Here is a 14505-nt window from a genome sequence, read left to right as displayed (position 1 = left end):
ACGGAGGTTAATCCTCACAAAACACGCGTAAACAAACAGACAGACGAGGATTGTTAGACATCGAGATTTGTGTTTGTGTGCGTGTACATTTGTTCTTTTTTTTTTTACATGCTATATATTTACCATATTTTTGAGTGTATATTGAAGTTAGTTTTTAGATTTTAATTCAATATACACCAAATGATTAGTATTAATAACCAATATAACGACGGAGTATCATTTGCTAACCTCCCCGATCAAATTGAATTCAATTATTTTAAATCATAATGCCTATCAGACAAGCACAGAAAAAAATAGCATGTTGGTTTATTCTCAATCTAGGTCGCTGCAATAATCTGTCGAGACACGCACGCACGCACGCACGCCCGCACACGAAAGCGCCCTCCCTCCGGTTGCCATGACGACAGGACTCACATGTTGCTCCTGGGCGTTATCGGCGCTCGGAAGACGGCGTGACCCCGATCGGCTCGGTCAAGAATTCTGACCACAGATCAGGGAGTCGTCTAGTATGTTAAAAATGTGCCACCGCAGAAATGTGCACTTTCCAAAGAATGTCTTACAGCAGCCAGCGTCTTATCATTTAGTACACGATACACATGATGTCTGTAGTGTGGGAACGCGTGTCCATTTTTTTCATTTTTTCTTTTATTCATCATGCGTAGCCGTTTCTTTTCACCACGAGGAACTCAGTCAGGAGTCACATTATTGTGACTAGCCATGAAAAAAAAGGCATTTGTTTGTCACGTGTTTGTACAGTGAAAACGTAATTAATATATATATATATATATATATATATATATATATATATATATATATATATATATATATATATATATATATATATATTTATATTATTTTTGTCATTGAATGTACGTCACCCTTTGGCGATTGTGGTTCACCTGTTCATAAACAAGCAAACAAACGTAAACAAAACCAACACTGAACGAAAACAACCCGCCCAGTACTGTCGTTTTTTTGCTGTTGCAATGAGTCATTACGACCCCATGGCGGCGCTGCTACACTTTCAAATACTGTACGGCCAAAAGTGTATGGTTCGCTTCAAACTCGTCATCTTCTAATATCATATTTTGCGCGCATTAAATATCTCCTCAAGATATTGGCCACCTCTGCTAAAATTGTCTACGTCCTTAGTTAAACCGTTTATTCATTTCTACCCCTGAATTTAAATACATAAAAATCAATATTTAACTCGGTTTTTTTTCGTGTTTTCTGGAAGAAAACAAATACTTGGACCATTATTTTAGTACGGTGGCGTTATGAGTTTTATGACAATCTCAATCTTAAAACGATGTCAGCCAGGTCGTTTTTGCAAATGAGAATCTGTTCTCAATTCGAAATAATATACATGAAGACGAATAAACCCTAACTTCAGAACCACTTTATCAATTATTATTGTACGTATTTCTCAATATATATATATATATATATTGTTTTAAACAAACGGGAATGGTTACTGTTGCAATGAAACTTCACTTCATGGCCACATAGGGGCGCTGCTTTACTAAAGATGGTCGCCGGCGTACAATTTCGTTCTATGAAGAAGGCGAAGAAGAAGAAAAGTACAAACTGGAGCGGCATTTTAGCTTTGTGTCACTTCTTAGTTTATGTCTTGCTTATCGAATTAACACACAAGTTTTAAGATGACGAACGGGATTTAAAATGACGCAGTCTGTTGTAGTTCAAATCGGACAGTGTGGAAACCAGATTGGTTGTCGTTTTTGGGATCTTGCTTTGCAAGAGCATGCCCATTTCAACAAAAGGGGAAGCTATGACGACACCACCGGCACCTTTTTCCATAATGTGGACTCAACGAGCTGGAACGGAGCCTCTTGTGCCGACCATGGGCGAATCCAACAGCTGAAAGCGAGGGCGGTGCTGCTGGACATGGAGGAGGGTGTGATCAGTGAGATCCTGAAAGGTCCTTTGCGAGAGCTTTTTGACACCACTCAGCTCCTCACAGGTGTGTCAGGTGCAGGCAACAACTGGGCAGTTGGACACATGACCTACGGCTCGAGCTACAGGGACAAGATTGTGGATCAGCTGAGGAAGGCGGCAGAGCAGTGTCCCTGTCTGCAATCCTTTTTCCTCATCCACTCGATGGGAGGAGGTACAGGTTCGGGGCTCGGGACCAAAGTGCTCCGCCTTCTCAAGGATGAATTCCCTGAGGTGTGTCGCATTGTCATACCCGTCTGTCCGTCGGTGGATGACGATGTCATCGTATCGCCCTACAACAGTATGCTGGCCATGAGGGAGCTGACGGAGAATGCTGACTGCGTTCTTCTTGTTGAGAACCAGGCACTGGTGGACATTTTGAACATGAAACATGCGTCCCATGGTGGACAACACAGAAAAGGCAACGTCGTCTCGGCAGTGGACAGGCTGACTGGGTCAGAGAAGCCTTTCGATGCTATGAATGACATTGTTGCGAACATGTTACTCAATCTCACCAGCTCTGCCCGTTTTGAGGGTTCCCTCAACATGGATCTCAATGAAATTGCTATGAACCTGGTTCCTTTCCCGCGATTAAACTACCTGATTCCAAGCCTCAGTCCCGTCTGCACACGCGTGGCGCGTGTCAGCGAACCAACCAGAAAACTGGACAATCTCTTTAGCGATGTGTTCACTAAAAGCCACCAGTTAATTCAAGCAGACCCAAAGCGCAGTCTCTACCTTGGCTGTGCCCTCATGCTCAGGGGGAACGTTCACATGTCAGACCTGCGCAGGAACATTCAGAGGTTAAAGTCCACGGTGCCCTTTGTGTCATGGAACCCAGAAGGCTGGAAGACAAGTATTTGTTCTGTGCCCGCCGTTGGTCACTCTCGATCCCTGTTATCCCTGGCCAACACCACCGCTATAAAGTCCACATTCATGGAGATGAGAGTACGCTTCCACAAGCTTTATAGGAAGAAGGCACACTTGCATCATTACCTGCAAGTCGAGGGGATGGAGGAGAGTTTATTCGCCGAGGCTGTAACGTCCCTTGACTCTTTAATTGAGGAGTATCATCATCTGGACGCTGGCGCAGGGAAATTAATACCTGTTGCAAGATTAAAAATTGCTAAATGAAGTAGTGATTGCATAGCATGTGCTTATCTCATTAGATAGCAACAACGCTTTTTAAGGATGAAATTCATACGATTTGTAAACCATGACTGAATCAATCTTGTAAAAATGTAAACCAGCGTGGGCAATACTGTGATTACTATTGATTACATTAAAGAATTTTAAAAAAGAAAATATTCCCGTAAGATATTATTAAATTACTACGAAAAAATAGCTCTGTAAATTCAATAGTTTGTTGCAGTAGTTTACATCAGGCCTTCCACATCCAATATGGCGGACGGCCTGACGTTCCGCAGCAACGGACCGATCCGCTCAGGGCGCGTACGTACACCATGCATATATTGCTAAATACACTTGTTTACATTTGCTGAAACCACAATTAATCACGTGAATAGTGTTAGACAGTCTATCTATTTAAGACCAACATTTTAAAATGTAGACTTCCGACTGTTCTTTTTTTCTTTTTTTAAATATGTCATAACGAGAGTAAGTGTTCTGAGGCATCTTTTTAACCTGCAGTACACAGGCACACGTATGTAGAATGAACTATTTAAACATGTACAAATAAGAAAATGGCTTGTTTACAATTGGTCAACCCGCTTTTAATATCTATACATTTTAAAGACATTTAATTAAAAATCCACATTTTGAGTTTTTGAATTTTCGATGGTCCTGAACGCATCAAGACTAACATCCGGAAGTGCTTCGCGCAGGCTAGTGAAGCTACCATGCTAGGCTAGGCTAGTCAGGAACGACGCTGCGCGAACATGTTTTGATTTGTGAAGGGCTATATTAACTCGTATGGAGCATTTAAAGTAAAAAAAAAAAAAAAAAAAACTATCATTCGAAACCCACCGAGTGAGGAATTTGGAACACCCAAGCTGTAAGGCAGCGAAGCGACATTCGTGCGGCGGTCGACATGTCCTCTTTCTCTGAGGCGGCTCTCGAGAAGAAACTGTCCGAGCTAAGCAACTCTCAGCAGAGCGTGCAAACGCTGTCGCTGTGGCTCATCCACCACAGGAAGCACTCCAATAACATTGTGCACGTTTGGTACAACGAGCTCGTTAAGGGTAAGCAAGATCCATGCAGCTGAAAGTGTGTCGGTTTTTTTGTTTGTTTTTTTGTCAACATGTGTTGTGCATGCAGGCGATCTCCGGGCGGCGAGCAACCAAGTGTTGCAAACTGTATCGTGTGTTTACTGTTATTAAAGGTAATGGGTAATGGATGCCCAAATTACTAGTGTTGACCCTAACCCTGAATCAAAACATTGAATCCCCCTAACCATTAACTCCTAACACTTTAACCCCCCTAACCTTAAACTCGTACACTGTGGGAGTCGAGATCGAGACAAGTAGAGACCATGACAAGACCAAGGGGGAAAAAGATCACATAAAAAAAAAAACATGGCATGGTTGAATAAACTTTTCATTAAAAAAAAATATATCCATTTGACAGTCAAAAACGTACATGGTCACAGGCGTGAAATGAAATTGAAGAATAGTAGATGAGTGCTGGTCTTGACTGACCTCGACAGAAAATCCAGAGTCTGGCCAGTCAAAGACCGAGATGAGACTTTTGGGAGTTGACCAAGGCGTTCGTAATGTGGTCTTGCGATCAATACCGGTCTTGAGTATTACAGCACGAGCCGCCAGCTGCTTCCCGTTGCAGTATAAATTGCATGGTTTACGTGTCCTGTGCTTGTTTATGTGTGCAGCTCCGGTGTCGCGCAAGCTGACCTTCCTGTACTTGGCCAATGACGTCATTCAGAACAGCAAGAGGAAAGGACCCGAGTTCACGCAGGATTTCGCGCCAGTCATCGTCGATGCGTTCAAACATGTTTACAAGTATGCTTGTGTGTGTGTGTGTGTTTGCCTCCAAGCTCCTCTTCCCTTCGCCCAGGGGTCGCCAAAATGGTCCCTGACATGGTTCACTTAGATGAAATATTATTAGCTATTACTTGTGTATAATTAAAGGTCATTTGTGCAGATTTATTTCAGAAGTGTGTATGAAACTGGTAGCTAAAAGCTAAAAACTTGCAATCTCCCGTCCCTTCACCTTGTGGTCACGGCGTGTGTTGTCCCTCAGAGAGTGCGAGGACGGCTGTAAGAAGCAACTGGGCCGAGTGTTGTCCATCTGGCAGGAGAGGGCCGTCTACGAAAACCAGATACTGGACCAGCTGTCCAAAGTCCTCTGTAAGATCCTGTTTGCTTTTTGTCACCACACGTAATTGAGCCGGTAATGATGAGTCGTGGTCTTCCGTGATGTTGCGCAGATGGCGAGAAGAAGCCCACCAAGAGGTCCTACGAGTCCATCCAAGCACTGAACGACAACTTTACTGGCCAGACTTCTCCAGCCGAGCCCCCACAGGTCCTGGCCCAGACGGTGTAGTAAGAACGAGGATGGAATAGATACACATTCCGCTTGTTCAACTTAAGGCCACACACACAAAAAAAAAAAAAAAATGATTGCCCTTGCCGCAACAACGAGGCGCTCTACAGCGCCCACGCCAGCCTGACTCCCATAGTCCACACGCTGGCTCTCACTTAAGACTTTTGGAACTTTGACCTTTCTCACCGTGATGAACGCACTCGCGGCACACAACGAGGCACTCTTCTGCTTTCTGATTGGCCGAAAAGGCCGCTGTTAATAATTTGAGGTATGATGTTGTGCCGGTGTCGTCCCGACAGACGTCGGAGCTGATCCGAGCGCTGCAGGAGCTTGAGAACGCCACCTCGGGAGACTCGCTGCTGCGTCAGCGCATTTCCTCGCTGCCCGCCGAGGTGCAGGACACGTCGCTGCTGCACAGAATCACAGGTAGGCGGAGCCATCGGGCGCACGGCAGCCATTTTGTAGGAGGACCATGTGTTGCAATTACTTCGCGGTGGTGGTTTATTATTATGTTTATTGACATTGGCACACCACAACAGTAAGTACACCTGCACATTACAATAACAGAATTAAATGGGGTTATATACATTTGCCTTTTTTTTTAATAGATTTGAAATTAAAATTTCATATATTTTTTAAAAATATGCATTGTTATATTTTCAACCAGAACTAGAAATTATCTCTTAAATCAATTTATTGCACTTAGCATTATTCAGTCATGTTTAAATTTTAAACCCGTTTTTTAAAAAAAAATTGTCAATTGTCTCTCTTATGAACTCATAAATAATATTTTTCATTTTTTATTAAATTTTTATCTGTTCTCAATTTTTTTTTAAATAATTGTTTATTGTTTTATAGAAGAGAGTTTATAAAATGTTATTTGCAGTTAAAATGGTTATTGGTCTCATAAAATAGTGCGTTTTGTTTTTAATTCCAAATTCATTTATTTTTATTTTGCGTGTCATTCAAAATGTTGGATTTTCTTATTTCTACAAGAACATTTTAAACTGTTATTTACATTTTTATAATTTAGTATTGTTTAAAAAAAAAAAAGTATTTTCTTAATTTTTTGTTACAGCTCATATTGATCTCATAAAATTGTTTTAGCATTCATTTTTAAATACCCTATATGAATATTAATGTAGTTGTATATTATTGTCATTTGAAACTTAAAATGCAGTTCATACAAAATATTTACATTTTTAATTTGTTAGTATATTTAAAAGTAATACAGCTCTTCGACTAGGCAGGCACACCGAATAATAATAATAATAATAATAATAATAAATCCATTTTGTGTTTCTGTCTCAGATAAGGAGTCGGGCGCACGTTTCTCGCGCCAGGTGGACGACGCCTGCATGCTGCTGGCCGACTACAGCGGACGCCTGGCGGCCGAAATCGACGACCGGCGGCAGCTGACGCGCACGCTGACCTCCTTCTTGCAGAGCCAACGCGACGGTCTGGTGCACAACGAGATCAAACTCGAAGTACGTAGGCACAATTTTTTTCTTTTCTCCACACGAATTCTAGACTCTTGCGGAGTGAGGGCTTTCCAGATTTGTGATCATTTTGTCCTCGCACTCTCTTTTGCTAAGCACAAGACGGCTTTTTCTTTGACTTTCTCCAGGAATATAAACGCAAACTGACCCGAGTGAGCCAGGTCCGGAAAGAGCTGCGAGCCCGCTTGAACAATCTCCCCGGCAGACTCCGCGACTCCTCCACCTGACATTTGACCCAGAATCACATGCTTCTGTTTTAGTATTCTTGTCAACTTTTTTTTTTAATGCAAGTAACGACAATGTGTTTTCAATTCCCCCACCTTGTTTTGTTCATTTAATGCATATTATGATTGCAGTTCCTTGTTTCACATGTATACTCATTATCTATCTCCCTTTTTGTCAACTTGCTTTGCCCATGCTTCTGTATTAACCGTTAATTCAAGCTGTATTTGCAAAAGCGTGAGTGTGGAGTCACTGTACATAATGATATGCGGCTGCATGTAAATATCTTATATTAAAATCATGTTAAATGTGAAGCGTCCATTTAAATTGTTGTTTTTGTACATATCTGCTGGTGTCCAAATAAACAACCTGGTGGAATTTGCATTTCTAACATTGTTTTTTTTAGAACATTAAAATAAAAACTTTAATTAAAAAAAGTTCAATCTTATTTAATTGTCTCTTTTTTGTAAGAAAATGAATCACGCACGATGGACCAACTGCTTCCTTTAAAAAAAAAAGTTGCAGTAAAGCGCCAGGTCGAGAGGGGGCACCGATGACAATTTCGTCTATATACTCACCCGGAAGTATATAAACTGGACTCGAGTCGCAAAACTGCATGTTTAGGACTACGTATCGTTATTTCAGATTAAGTTACAGACCTCACGATCCACTTGTACTTTGAGGATATTATTTAAACGGTTTTACAGTCAAAACCGCTTTAATTTTATGGTTTACGTTAAAACTGAACTAGCGTCCACTTCGAACCACGGGCTTGTCGCGTTTGCGTGCTAGTTAGCTTAGCCTCAAATGCTATCGTAGGCACTCTAGTCAATATTAACTTTAAGCGAAGACAATAAATTTAAGCAATAATGGACAGTTTGACAACTCCGTACGAAGATGAGTCTGCAACTAAATTTATGGAGTGTTCGGTAAGCGAACTAGGAAGAATGTTGGCTCTACAGTACTGGCATAATCGTAATTTCGTACAATGGTTCACGTATCTTTTGTTCTTCTTGAAGGTTTGTGAAATATCCTTAAAGGGCCTCAATTTGTATAAGATACACATGACGACGACGCCACACTTAAAGGTACATACAATTTGATGATGATAATAATAATAATAAAATATCCTTTTTGTTTACTACCCGTTACGCAGTGACTGGCAACTCGTCATCTAGCGTTATTTTGCCGTGAATGACAAGTGAAGTACAAATTCTGCACCGGTGAGCAAGAAAGAGTCCTCTGGGGATTGTTCAATAACCAGGGACCAAGACATAAGTCATTCTACGTCTCTTCACGACTAAACATTGCTAAACCACTTGACTACAAACTTGACGTCAACCGGCAATGATGAAAAAACGTGTTGTCTTGATGAGCATATTTACAAAAGAGAAGATTATGTTCCTTTTCTGCATTTTCCGCCAAGTCTTGGCATGCAGCTTGTTTTCTGTTCCGCAGCCATCTGTTGTTTTGATGCTACTTTGTGCCGCGACGGACAGGGAAGTCTTGAGACTCAAGAAAACCAAGATCCTACTGTGGACTCCATTTGTAAACCCTCGGTCTTGCTACCTCTCCAACCTCTCTGGTGAACAGGCCAACCGACATACTGGGATCTTCCATATTTGTGGGTCCATGGCTAGTCTTGAACTTGACAACTTCTGGTCTCTAATAGACTTGATTCTCTAACAACTTAGCACAGCTGTCTGTCTTGTCTTCTCTTGGAGTCTTAGATCCTTTGAGGAGAACCTTTGGGATCAGATTGTCTTAGTACAGCTGACTTGAAGGCATCGAGCAATCCCTTCCTCTTTTATTGTGCCCCAAAACAACCTTTCTAATGAGCTAGGACTCTGTAAATGTAGTCAACTTCGATAATGCTTGTCCGCTTTGATCACCGTTTACGTCAGTAAAATAACAAATCTTTGGCGCTGGTCGGGTTTGGACTTCTCCCACAGCCATGTTCACATTCCTAAAGTACAGTCTCTCTCTAAAATGAACATATCGATTGACCTCGCCTAACCCTTAAAGATGTCTGTTTCCATTGTAGAACTATCGCACGTATCCTCAGCACTGATTAATTGTTATTGCTCTCCTTTTATCCCTGGCAGAAAGAGGATGCCGCCATCGCCGCGGGTAAGTAGACGCCGTCGCCCGTCGAGTAATTTGGCCTCTGCGATGGCCTCGCATATTTTAGTGTCGGCTCGTTGAGTACAGGTACACGCATGAGAAGCAGGTCCTGTTGCTTGGTCTTTGCAAACATTTGACAGAATCACAGAACCAGAACCTTCATGTTTGGATATATATTCATATGGCTCGTCAGACTTAACATTGGGGTCCCAGCGAAGTTCTCCAGAAATCTCCTGACTTTTCATAGCGTTGGTGTTTCAGAGAACAAAAGTCCTGACACATTTACTGCAACTCAAGAGAACCAAAATCCATGATCAGCCACTTAGAAGAAATGAAGGAAGCTCATTTGTCCACCCTCCATGTAAAACCTGTTTCTCTTGAGAAGTTGGACAGTTCAGTTCTTAAGCCCCCCCCCCCCCCTCCGCCTCCACCCAATAAACTTAAAGCTTGATGTGGCCCCTTTTGTTTTTGTTTTTCTCATTCCTCAGGCTGCTGATGTAGGGAGAAAGCAAAACTAGCTGAACTAACTCTGATCCTACAACTTTGTATCATGACAACTGACTTACTTTTGCTTCCTGCCTACCAATAGTTTGTCTTTGAGCGGTTGTAGGTTGGTTCTTGTCTTGACTACCCTGCAGATTCTTGAGTGTCTGTAGCTTTGTGATGGAGTACTTGGAGCCGGCTCTTTTCTTGAGTACCCGAAGCTTGGTTCTTGGGTGCCTCTTAAGCAACCCAAAGCTTGTTTTTGCTTCTTAAATACCTGTCACTTGGTTCCTCAACTCAGGTCTTGTCTTGAATACTTGTAGCTTGATTCTTTTTTTGTTCTTGCAAGTAGCTAGGTTCTTTTTTTGTTCTTGGGTACCTGTATCTTGGTTCTAAATGACCTGAACTCGGATCTTGTTTTGTACAGGTAGCTTGGTTTTTAATTAGCTGTTAGGGTAGTTCTTTCGTGCCCGTAGCTTGGTTGTCAAGAAAAGTAGCTGAACTTAATTCTTGTCTTGAGAGGCCGTAGCTTTTTCCTTTAGTGCCTTCCTGTGTACCCATAGCTCTGTTCTGGGCTTGAGTACTGTATCTGTATCTTCTCTTCTTTATGGTTCTTGAGTACCTCTTACTTGGTTCTCAAATACCTCGACTTAGTTCTTCTCTTGAGGGCCTGTTGCTGGATTCGATGGGGTTCTTGAGTAGATGTCGGGGTTATTTTTATTTGCGGACGCTACACAAAGGTCATTACTTTGTGCAATCGTTGCCTCGCTCCTGCAGCGTTGCCACATTTATTTGTTTAACATTAACAATGCAAGCTGGATCAGAAACCTCTGGCATGAATCGGTCACGATTCTCCTTTTTGATTTCTATTGTTTACTGCGCCAAATGTGGTCTCTTCGGCAACGCCATCAGAATTTTTGTAGTAGCATTTAGATACCTGTGGACAATTTTACTTGGCTGACACCCGTTGGCAACTTTTCTCCCGACACTTCTTGAAGGTTGGAGCAGCCTTGGAGCTGCCATTGGGAAATCTTCCAATTTTCTTTAGGGATCGTTCTCCCCATGGCCGTCGCTTGAGAGGCTGTCCCAACATGCACCAACGGCAAATTTGCTCTCTATGTATGCTTACAAATGATGGTACCGAAATAAAATGAAGAAGGTGGTGCAGAAAACAATTGAACGACACTCCACTAGCCTTATAGGTCGTAATTGAAGCAGTGTACTGATAAGCATAACTCAAAATGCATTTTTTTTTCTTCCCTGTTGTCTCATACATTTTTGTGTGGTGTTGTCAGGTCACATGGTCCGAGAGCCTAGGCCTAAATTTACTGATATCTTGCAATACGTGGATTACCTGAATCTTGACGAACCAATAATCGGTAAGTAAGATCGTGCAATTCTCATCTCTTAAATTGATATGACTGTAACAATTGTGTTATACCATTTTAGGATTAAACTTCTTGGAAGAATCCCCGATCTTTAATGCGGAACATTCCAGTATGGGGCCCCGATACACATGCACGCTTTGTAGTGTCAGCGCATACCCACCAGAAATGATTCATCATGTGATTGGACGGAAACACCGGCAGAAATATATTGTACTGCAGTTCAGATTTCCTCTCATTGATATTTAAAAATTGAATTGTGTTACTCAAAACGGCGTATAATTGCAGGAGATAAAGCGTCCGGATCTGGTTTCATGGGATACACATTCAGTGGTGACAGAAACGGGAAAGATCATTCGTACGAGAGCGGAAATCATCGCCAGGCAGGACGGAAGCGGACGTCCCAAGGTAGGACGCATGGTTTTGTAACACTGTGATGATATCCAAAGACAAAAAAAAAAAAAAAGTACTCTGTACTATGTTACAGCAACTGAAGAAAATGAAGAATATGGAAAACTTAATGGCAGCAGGTAAATAAATACACAGTAAAAACACCTGCAGTTGTGAATGCCAACGAAGAGCAGTAGGCATAGGTAGTAAAGTTGTTGTGGCGATAACTCATGGATCAATAAATATTATTGCTTTAAGCCAGTGGCGTCGAAACTCAATCCTTGAGGGCCTGAGTCCTGCAGGTTTTGGCTTTTTCCCTGCTCCAACGCACCTGTTCCAACGAACAGTGTCGTTATCAGGCCTATGCAGCGCTTGCTGATGAGCTTCAGGTGTGTTGGAGAAGAGAAACATCCAAAACCTGCAGGACTCCAGCCCTCAACGACCGAGTTTCGACACCACTGGTTTAAGCAGTAGTGAAGAAAACCAGGAAAGGGAACGATATTATACAGAATGTGCCGTTGCGGTGATTCAGTGTTTAAGTCCTTGGGCTGTGTAGTTCCCTCATTGCAGAGGCAGAACGAAGACCCACAGAACGCCTCAAGCCTGCACCAACAGAAGCAGGAACTCCAAGACTCGCACCGTGGTAGTTTTGCGCCAGAGCCTCTGAGCAGAGCACCCTTTGTCCCGACCGAGGCTCGCTCGATGAACGCGGCGGGAGGCAGACAGACAGCGAACCTGTGGGACCAACAGCCAGCAAGGTCCGACGATTGGGAGAGGGCTCCGAGTCAGAGAAAGAGTTTGGACCTGGAGTATCGTCTGGATCATCCTGTCACGCAAACGAGAAAGCTTGAGTTCTACAAGGAGACGCAACGAGGTTGGGATCAACCTGCAGAGGGTTACACCACCTACAGAGAGCAGGAAGTAAAAAATGAGATTTTCACAAAGGATGGAAGGTGCGAGCTTCATCCCTTGCGTCCAGACTACCAGGTCGAGCATTCGGACTACCAGGCGGAACGTCGAGACGCACAGCCCCAGCGTCTGGACTCCCAGGCTCCGCGTTCAGACTACCAGATCCAGCGTCTGGAGACTCCGGACTACCGGGCGCAGCGTCCGGACTACCAGGCGCAGCGTCCGGACTACCAGGCGCAGCGTCCGGACTACCAGGCGCAGCGTCCGGACTACCAGGCGCAGCGTCCGGACTACCAGGCGCAGCGTCCGGACTATCAGTTCCCGCGACCGGGCTACCAGGCGCAGCGTCCGGACTCTCAGTCCCAGAGTCCTGGCTTTCAAGGAGATGACCAGCGGTGGTTTCCAGACAAGGATCGAGTTGCGAGGCTTGGTTCCAGCATGCCAGAACCCCCTACAAGGAATGCTCGCTTACCTTCAGACCAACCGGGTAAACGTTTGAGAGATTATAATCACGGAATGCGACAAGATGACTCTCTTTCGGCTGGCCTCACCAACTTCCAGACCCCTCGGGAAGAATCCCAGAGCAGGTCGGCCATCCCGGAAACTTTCCGACGCTTCATGAACGGTCCTGCTGGCGACGGGGCAAGCGGTCCACGCAAAAGAAAGAGCCGTTTCTCGGACGCCACAGCCGAGGAGGTGGCAAATACCAACAAGATGTAAGCAATTTATTGTTGCCATCCTTTTGTTTTGTTTTTTGTCATTGGTTAACTTTTCTGGACTTTTTGGGCAACAGGTTCCACCCTGGACCCCCAGATGCCAAGTCCAGAGCTCCTCTGGAATTAGGCGGTGGAATGTTCCAGCAGGAAAACCGCAAAACCATGTGGCATCCTGATCGCGTGTCACAATCTCAGGTAGTCCGTTATTATTAAATGAGAATGGCCATCCCTTTTGGGTAGTATTCACAACAGCCCCTTGCCAAACCGCTGATGCGCTAAAGGTACGGGCAAGGAATGGCGGGTCGACTTGCAAATGTCTTAGTTTCCACGTGGCCAAAGGGAAGGCAATGTTGTCCTCCTGCTGTCGGAATTGGTCGCGTTCCGCGTGGAAGGCCTTTGTTGAAGAGCTTTTGTGTTTTTCAAACAGCCGCAGATGTCTTCACAACAAGCGCACGGGAGAACATTCCGGGAGGAGTCCAACTTTAGAAGATCCGAAGACTGTTTTGGCGTGGCAGGCGACGGAGGAGGGAGAGACTGGAACGACATGCGTGACGACCAGCAGGCGTACCAGCAGCAAGGCCGCAGAGAGCCCAGCGACGTGAACCGGAGCCGTTACGAAGGTACGGCTCGTACGTGCCGCAGCAGTCGTTACGCCTGCACAATCTAACAAGGTCTTTTTTTTTTCCCATATCTCAGCGGGTTTTGGCCTGGAACAGATGTACGCGACGCGTCATCCGGATGAGCGAGCGCAGTATCGCGAACGCTTCCAAGGAGGCGGCCAGCAGCAGCAGCAGCAGCAGTTTCAGCAACGCGACCTGCAACCGATCTCCCGGGGGGTTTTCCGTTCCCGCTCGCCATCTTTGGAAATGGAGATGCCCGTCGGAATGCACCGGAACCCTCAGTACAACAGACGTCTGAAAAAACTCACATCCACTATCTTGGAATTCATGTCCAGGAACAAGTAATGCATGAATTAGTGTACAACACAGCCACAGCTTACGTGGAAGCTTTGAAGGGAATTGTCCTCTTTGTTGATGATTTATTTCTGCATATTATTATTATTACGGTTGCGGGAGAGCGAGAACCTAACTCGGCTGACTTTTGCCGAAGGTGGGATCCATCTTGGACTGGTCACCAGCCAGTCACAGGACAGAGATAAACCTTTTATACTCATTTTCACATCTATGGTCTTTCATGCAGTGATTCCTAACGAGGATGCTGTAGGAGGTTAACTCATTTTACTTCATTTGTCTTTGAACTTTAACAACAATGTTTTGGACTGTGGGGGGGGGGGGGGGGGGAGCC

At 44.0% G+C, this 14505-nt stretch overlaps 3 protein-coding genes across 6 annotated transcripts; all 3 read left to right on the top strand.

The window, feature by feature from the left end:
- Positions 1-1570: 1570 nt before the first annotated feature.
- tube1 (tubulin, epsilon 1) lies at positions 1571-3387 on the top strand. The gene has a single exon (XM_086062992.1). The coding sequence runs from the start codon at positions 1681-1683 to the stop codon at positions 3085-3087; it is 1407 nt and encodes a 468-aa protein (XP_085919118.1). The 5' UTR covers positions 1571-1680; the 3' UTR covers positions 3088-3387.
- A 395-nt stretch (positions 3388-3782) lies between these two features.
- LOC147157368 (regulation of nuclear pre-mRNA domain-containing protein 1A-like) lies at positions 3783-7577 on the top strand. Of its 2 annotated transcripts, none has more exons than XM_086062755.1 (7): positions 3783-4154; positions 4799-4928; positions 5170-5276; positions 5357-5451; positions 5772-5898; positions 6784-6959; positions 7100-7577. In XM_086062755.1, the coding sequence occupies exons 1-7, from the start codon at positions 4004-4006 to the stop codon at positions 7196-7198; spliced, it is 885 nt and encodes a 294-aa protein (XP_085918881.1). In that variant the 5' UTR covers positions 3783-4003; the 3' UTR covers positions 7199-7577. The 2 variants fall into 2 exon arrangements, with proteins under 2 accessions (XP_085918881.1, XP_085918882.1); XM_086062756.1 differs by having other exon boundaries at positions 3953-4154; positions 5357-5468; positions 5741-5898.
- A 208-nt stretch (positions 7578-7785) lies between these two features.
- Positions 7786-14487, top strand: LOC147157367 (uncharacterized). Of its 3 annotated transcripts, XM_086063376.1 has the most exons (11): positions 7786-8122; positions 8213-8281; positions 9299-9323; positions 11096-11179; positions 11250-11398; positions 11474-11593; positions 11673-11715; positions 12132-13200; positions 13278-13395; positions 13628-13820; positions 13897-14487. In XM_086063376.1, exons 1-11 carry the CDS (start codon positions 8063-8065, stop codon positions 14163-14165), a joined length of 2199 nt encoding a protein of 732 aa, XP_085919502.1. In that variant the 5' UTR covers positions 7786-8062; the 3' UTR covers positions 14166-14487. The 3 variants fall into 3 exon arrangements, with proteins under 3 accessions (XP_085919502.1, XP_085919504.1, XP_085919503.1); XM_086063378.1 differs by lacking the exon at positions 9299-9323 and having other exon boundaries at positions 8057-8122; XM_086063377.1 differs by lacking the exon at positions 7786-8122 and having other exon boundaries at positions 8245-8281; positions 9238-9323.
- Positions 14488-14505: the final 18 nt, after the last annotated feature.

Source organism: Leptonotus elevatus, chromosome 19, assembly GCF_054856555.1.
Source record: "Leptonotus elevatus isolate MCC_2025b chromosome 19, RoL_Lele_1.0, whole genome shotgun sequence".
Classification (NCBI taxonomy): domain Eukaryota; kingdom Metazoa; phylum Chordata; class Actinopteri; order Syngnathiformes; family Syngnathidae; genus Leptonotus; species Leptonotus elevatus.
Note: the sequence above shows the minus strand (reverse complement) of the source record. Positions and strands in the feature narration are given on the sequence as shown.

Coding starts and splice junctions, on each gene's coding strand:
- tube1 (XM_086062992.1), top strand. CDS start 1,681: ATGACGCAGTCTGTTGTAGTTCAAATCGGACAGTGTGGAAACCAGATT.
- LOC147157367 (XM_086063376.1), top strand. CDS start 8,063: ATGGACAGTTTGACAACTCCGTACGAAGATGAGTCTGCAACTAAATTT. Junction 11,399..11,473: donor AACACCGGCAGAAATATATT/GTACTGCAGTTC, acceptor GTATAATTGCAG/GAGATAAAGCGTCCGGATCT. Junction 13,821..13,896: donor GAACCGGAGCCGTTACGAAG/GTACGGCTCGTA, acceptor CCCATATCTCAG/CGGGTTTTGGCCTGGAACAG.
- LOC147157368 (XM_086062756.1), top strand. CDS start 4,004: ATGTCCTCTTTCTCTGAGGCGGCTCTCGAGAAGAAACTGTCCGAGCTA. Junction 5,469..5,740: donor CAGGTCCTGGCCCAGACGGT/GTAGTAAGAACG, acceptor TAATAATTTGAG/GTATGATGTTGTGCCGGTGT. Junction 6,960..7,099: donor ACAACGAGATCAAACTCGAA/GTACGTAGGCAC, acceptor GACTTTCTCCAG/GAATATAAACGCAAACTGAC.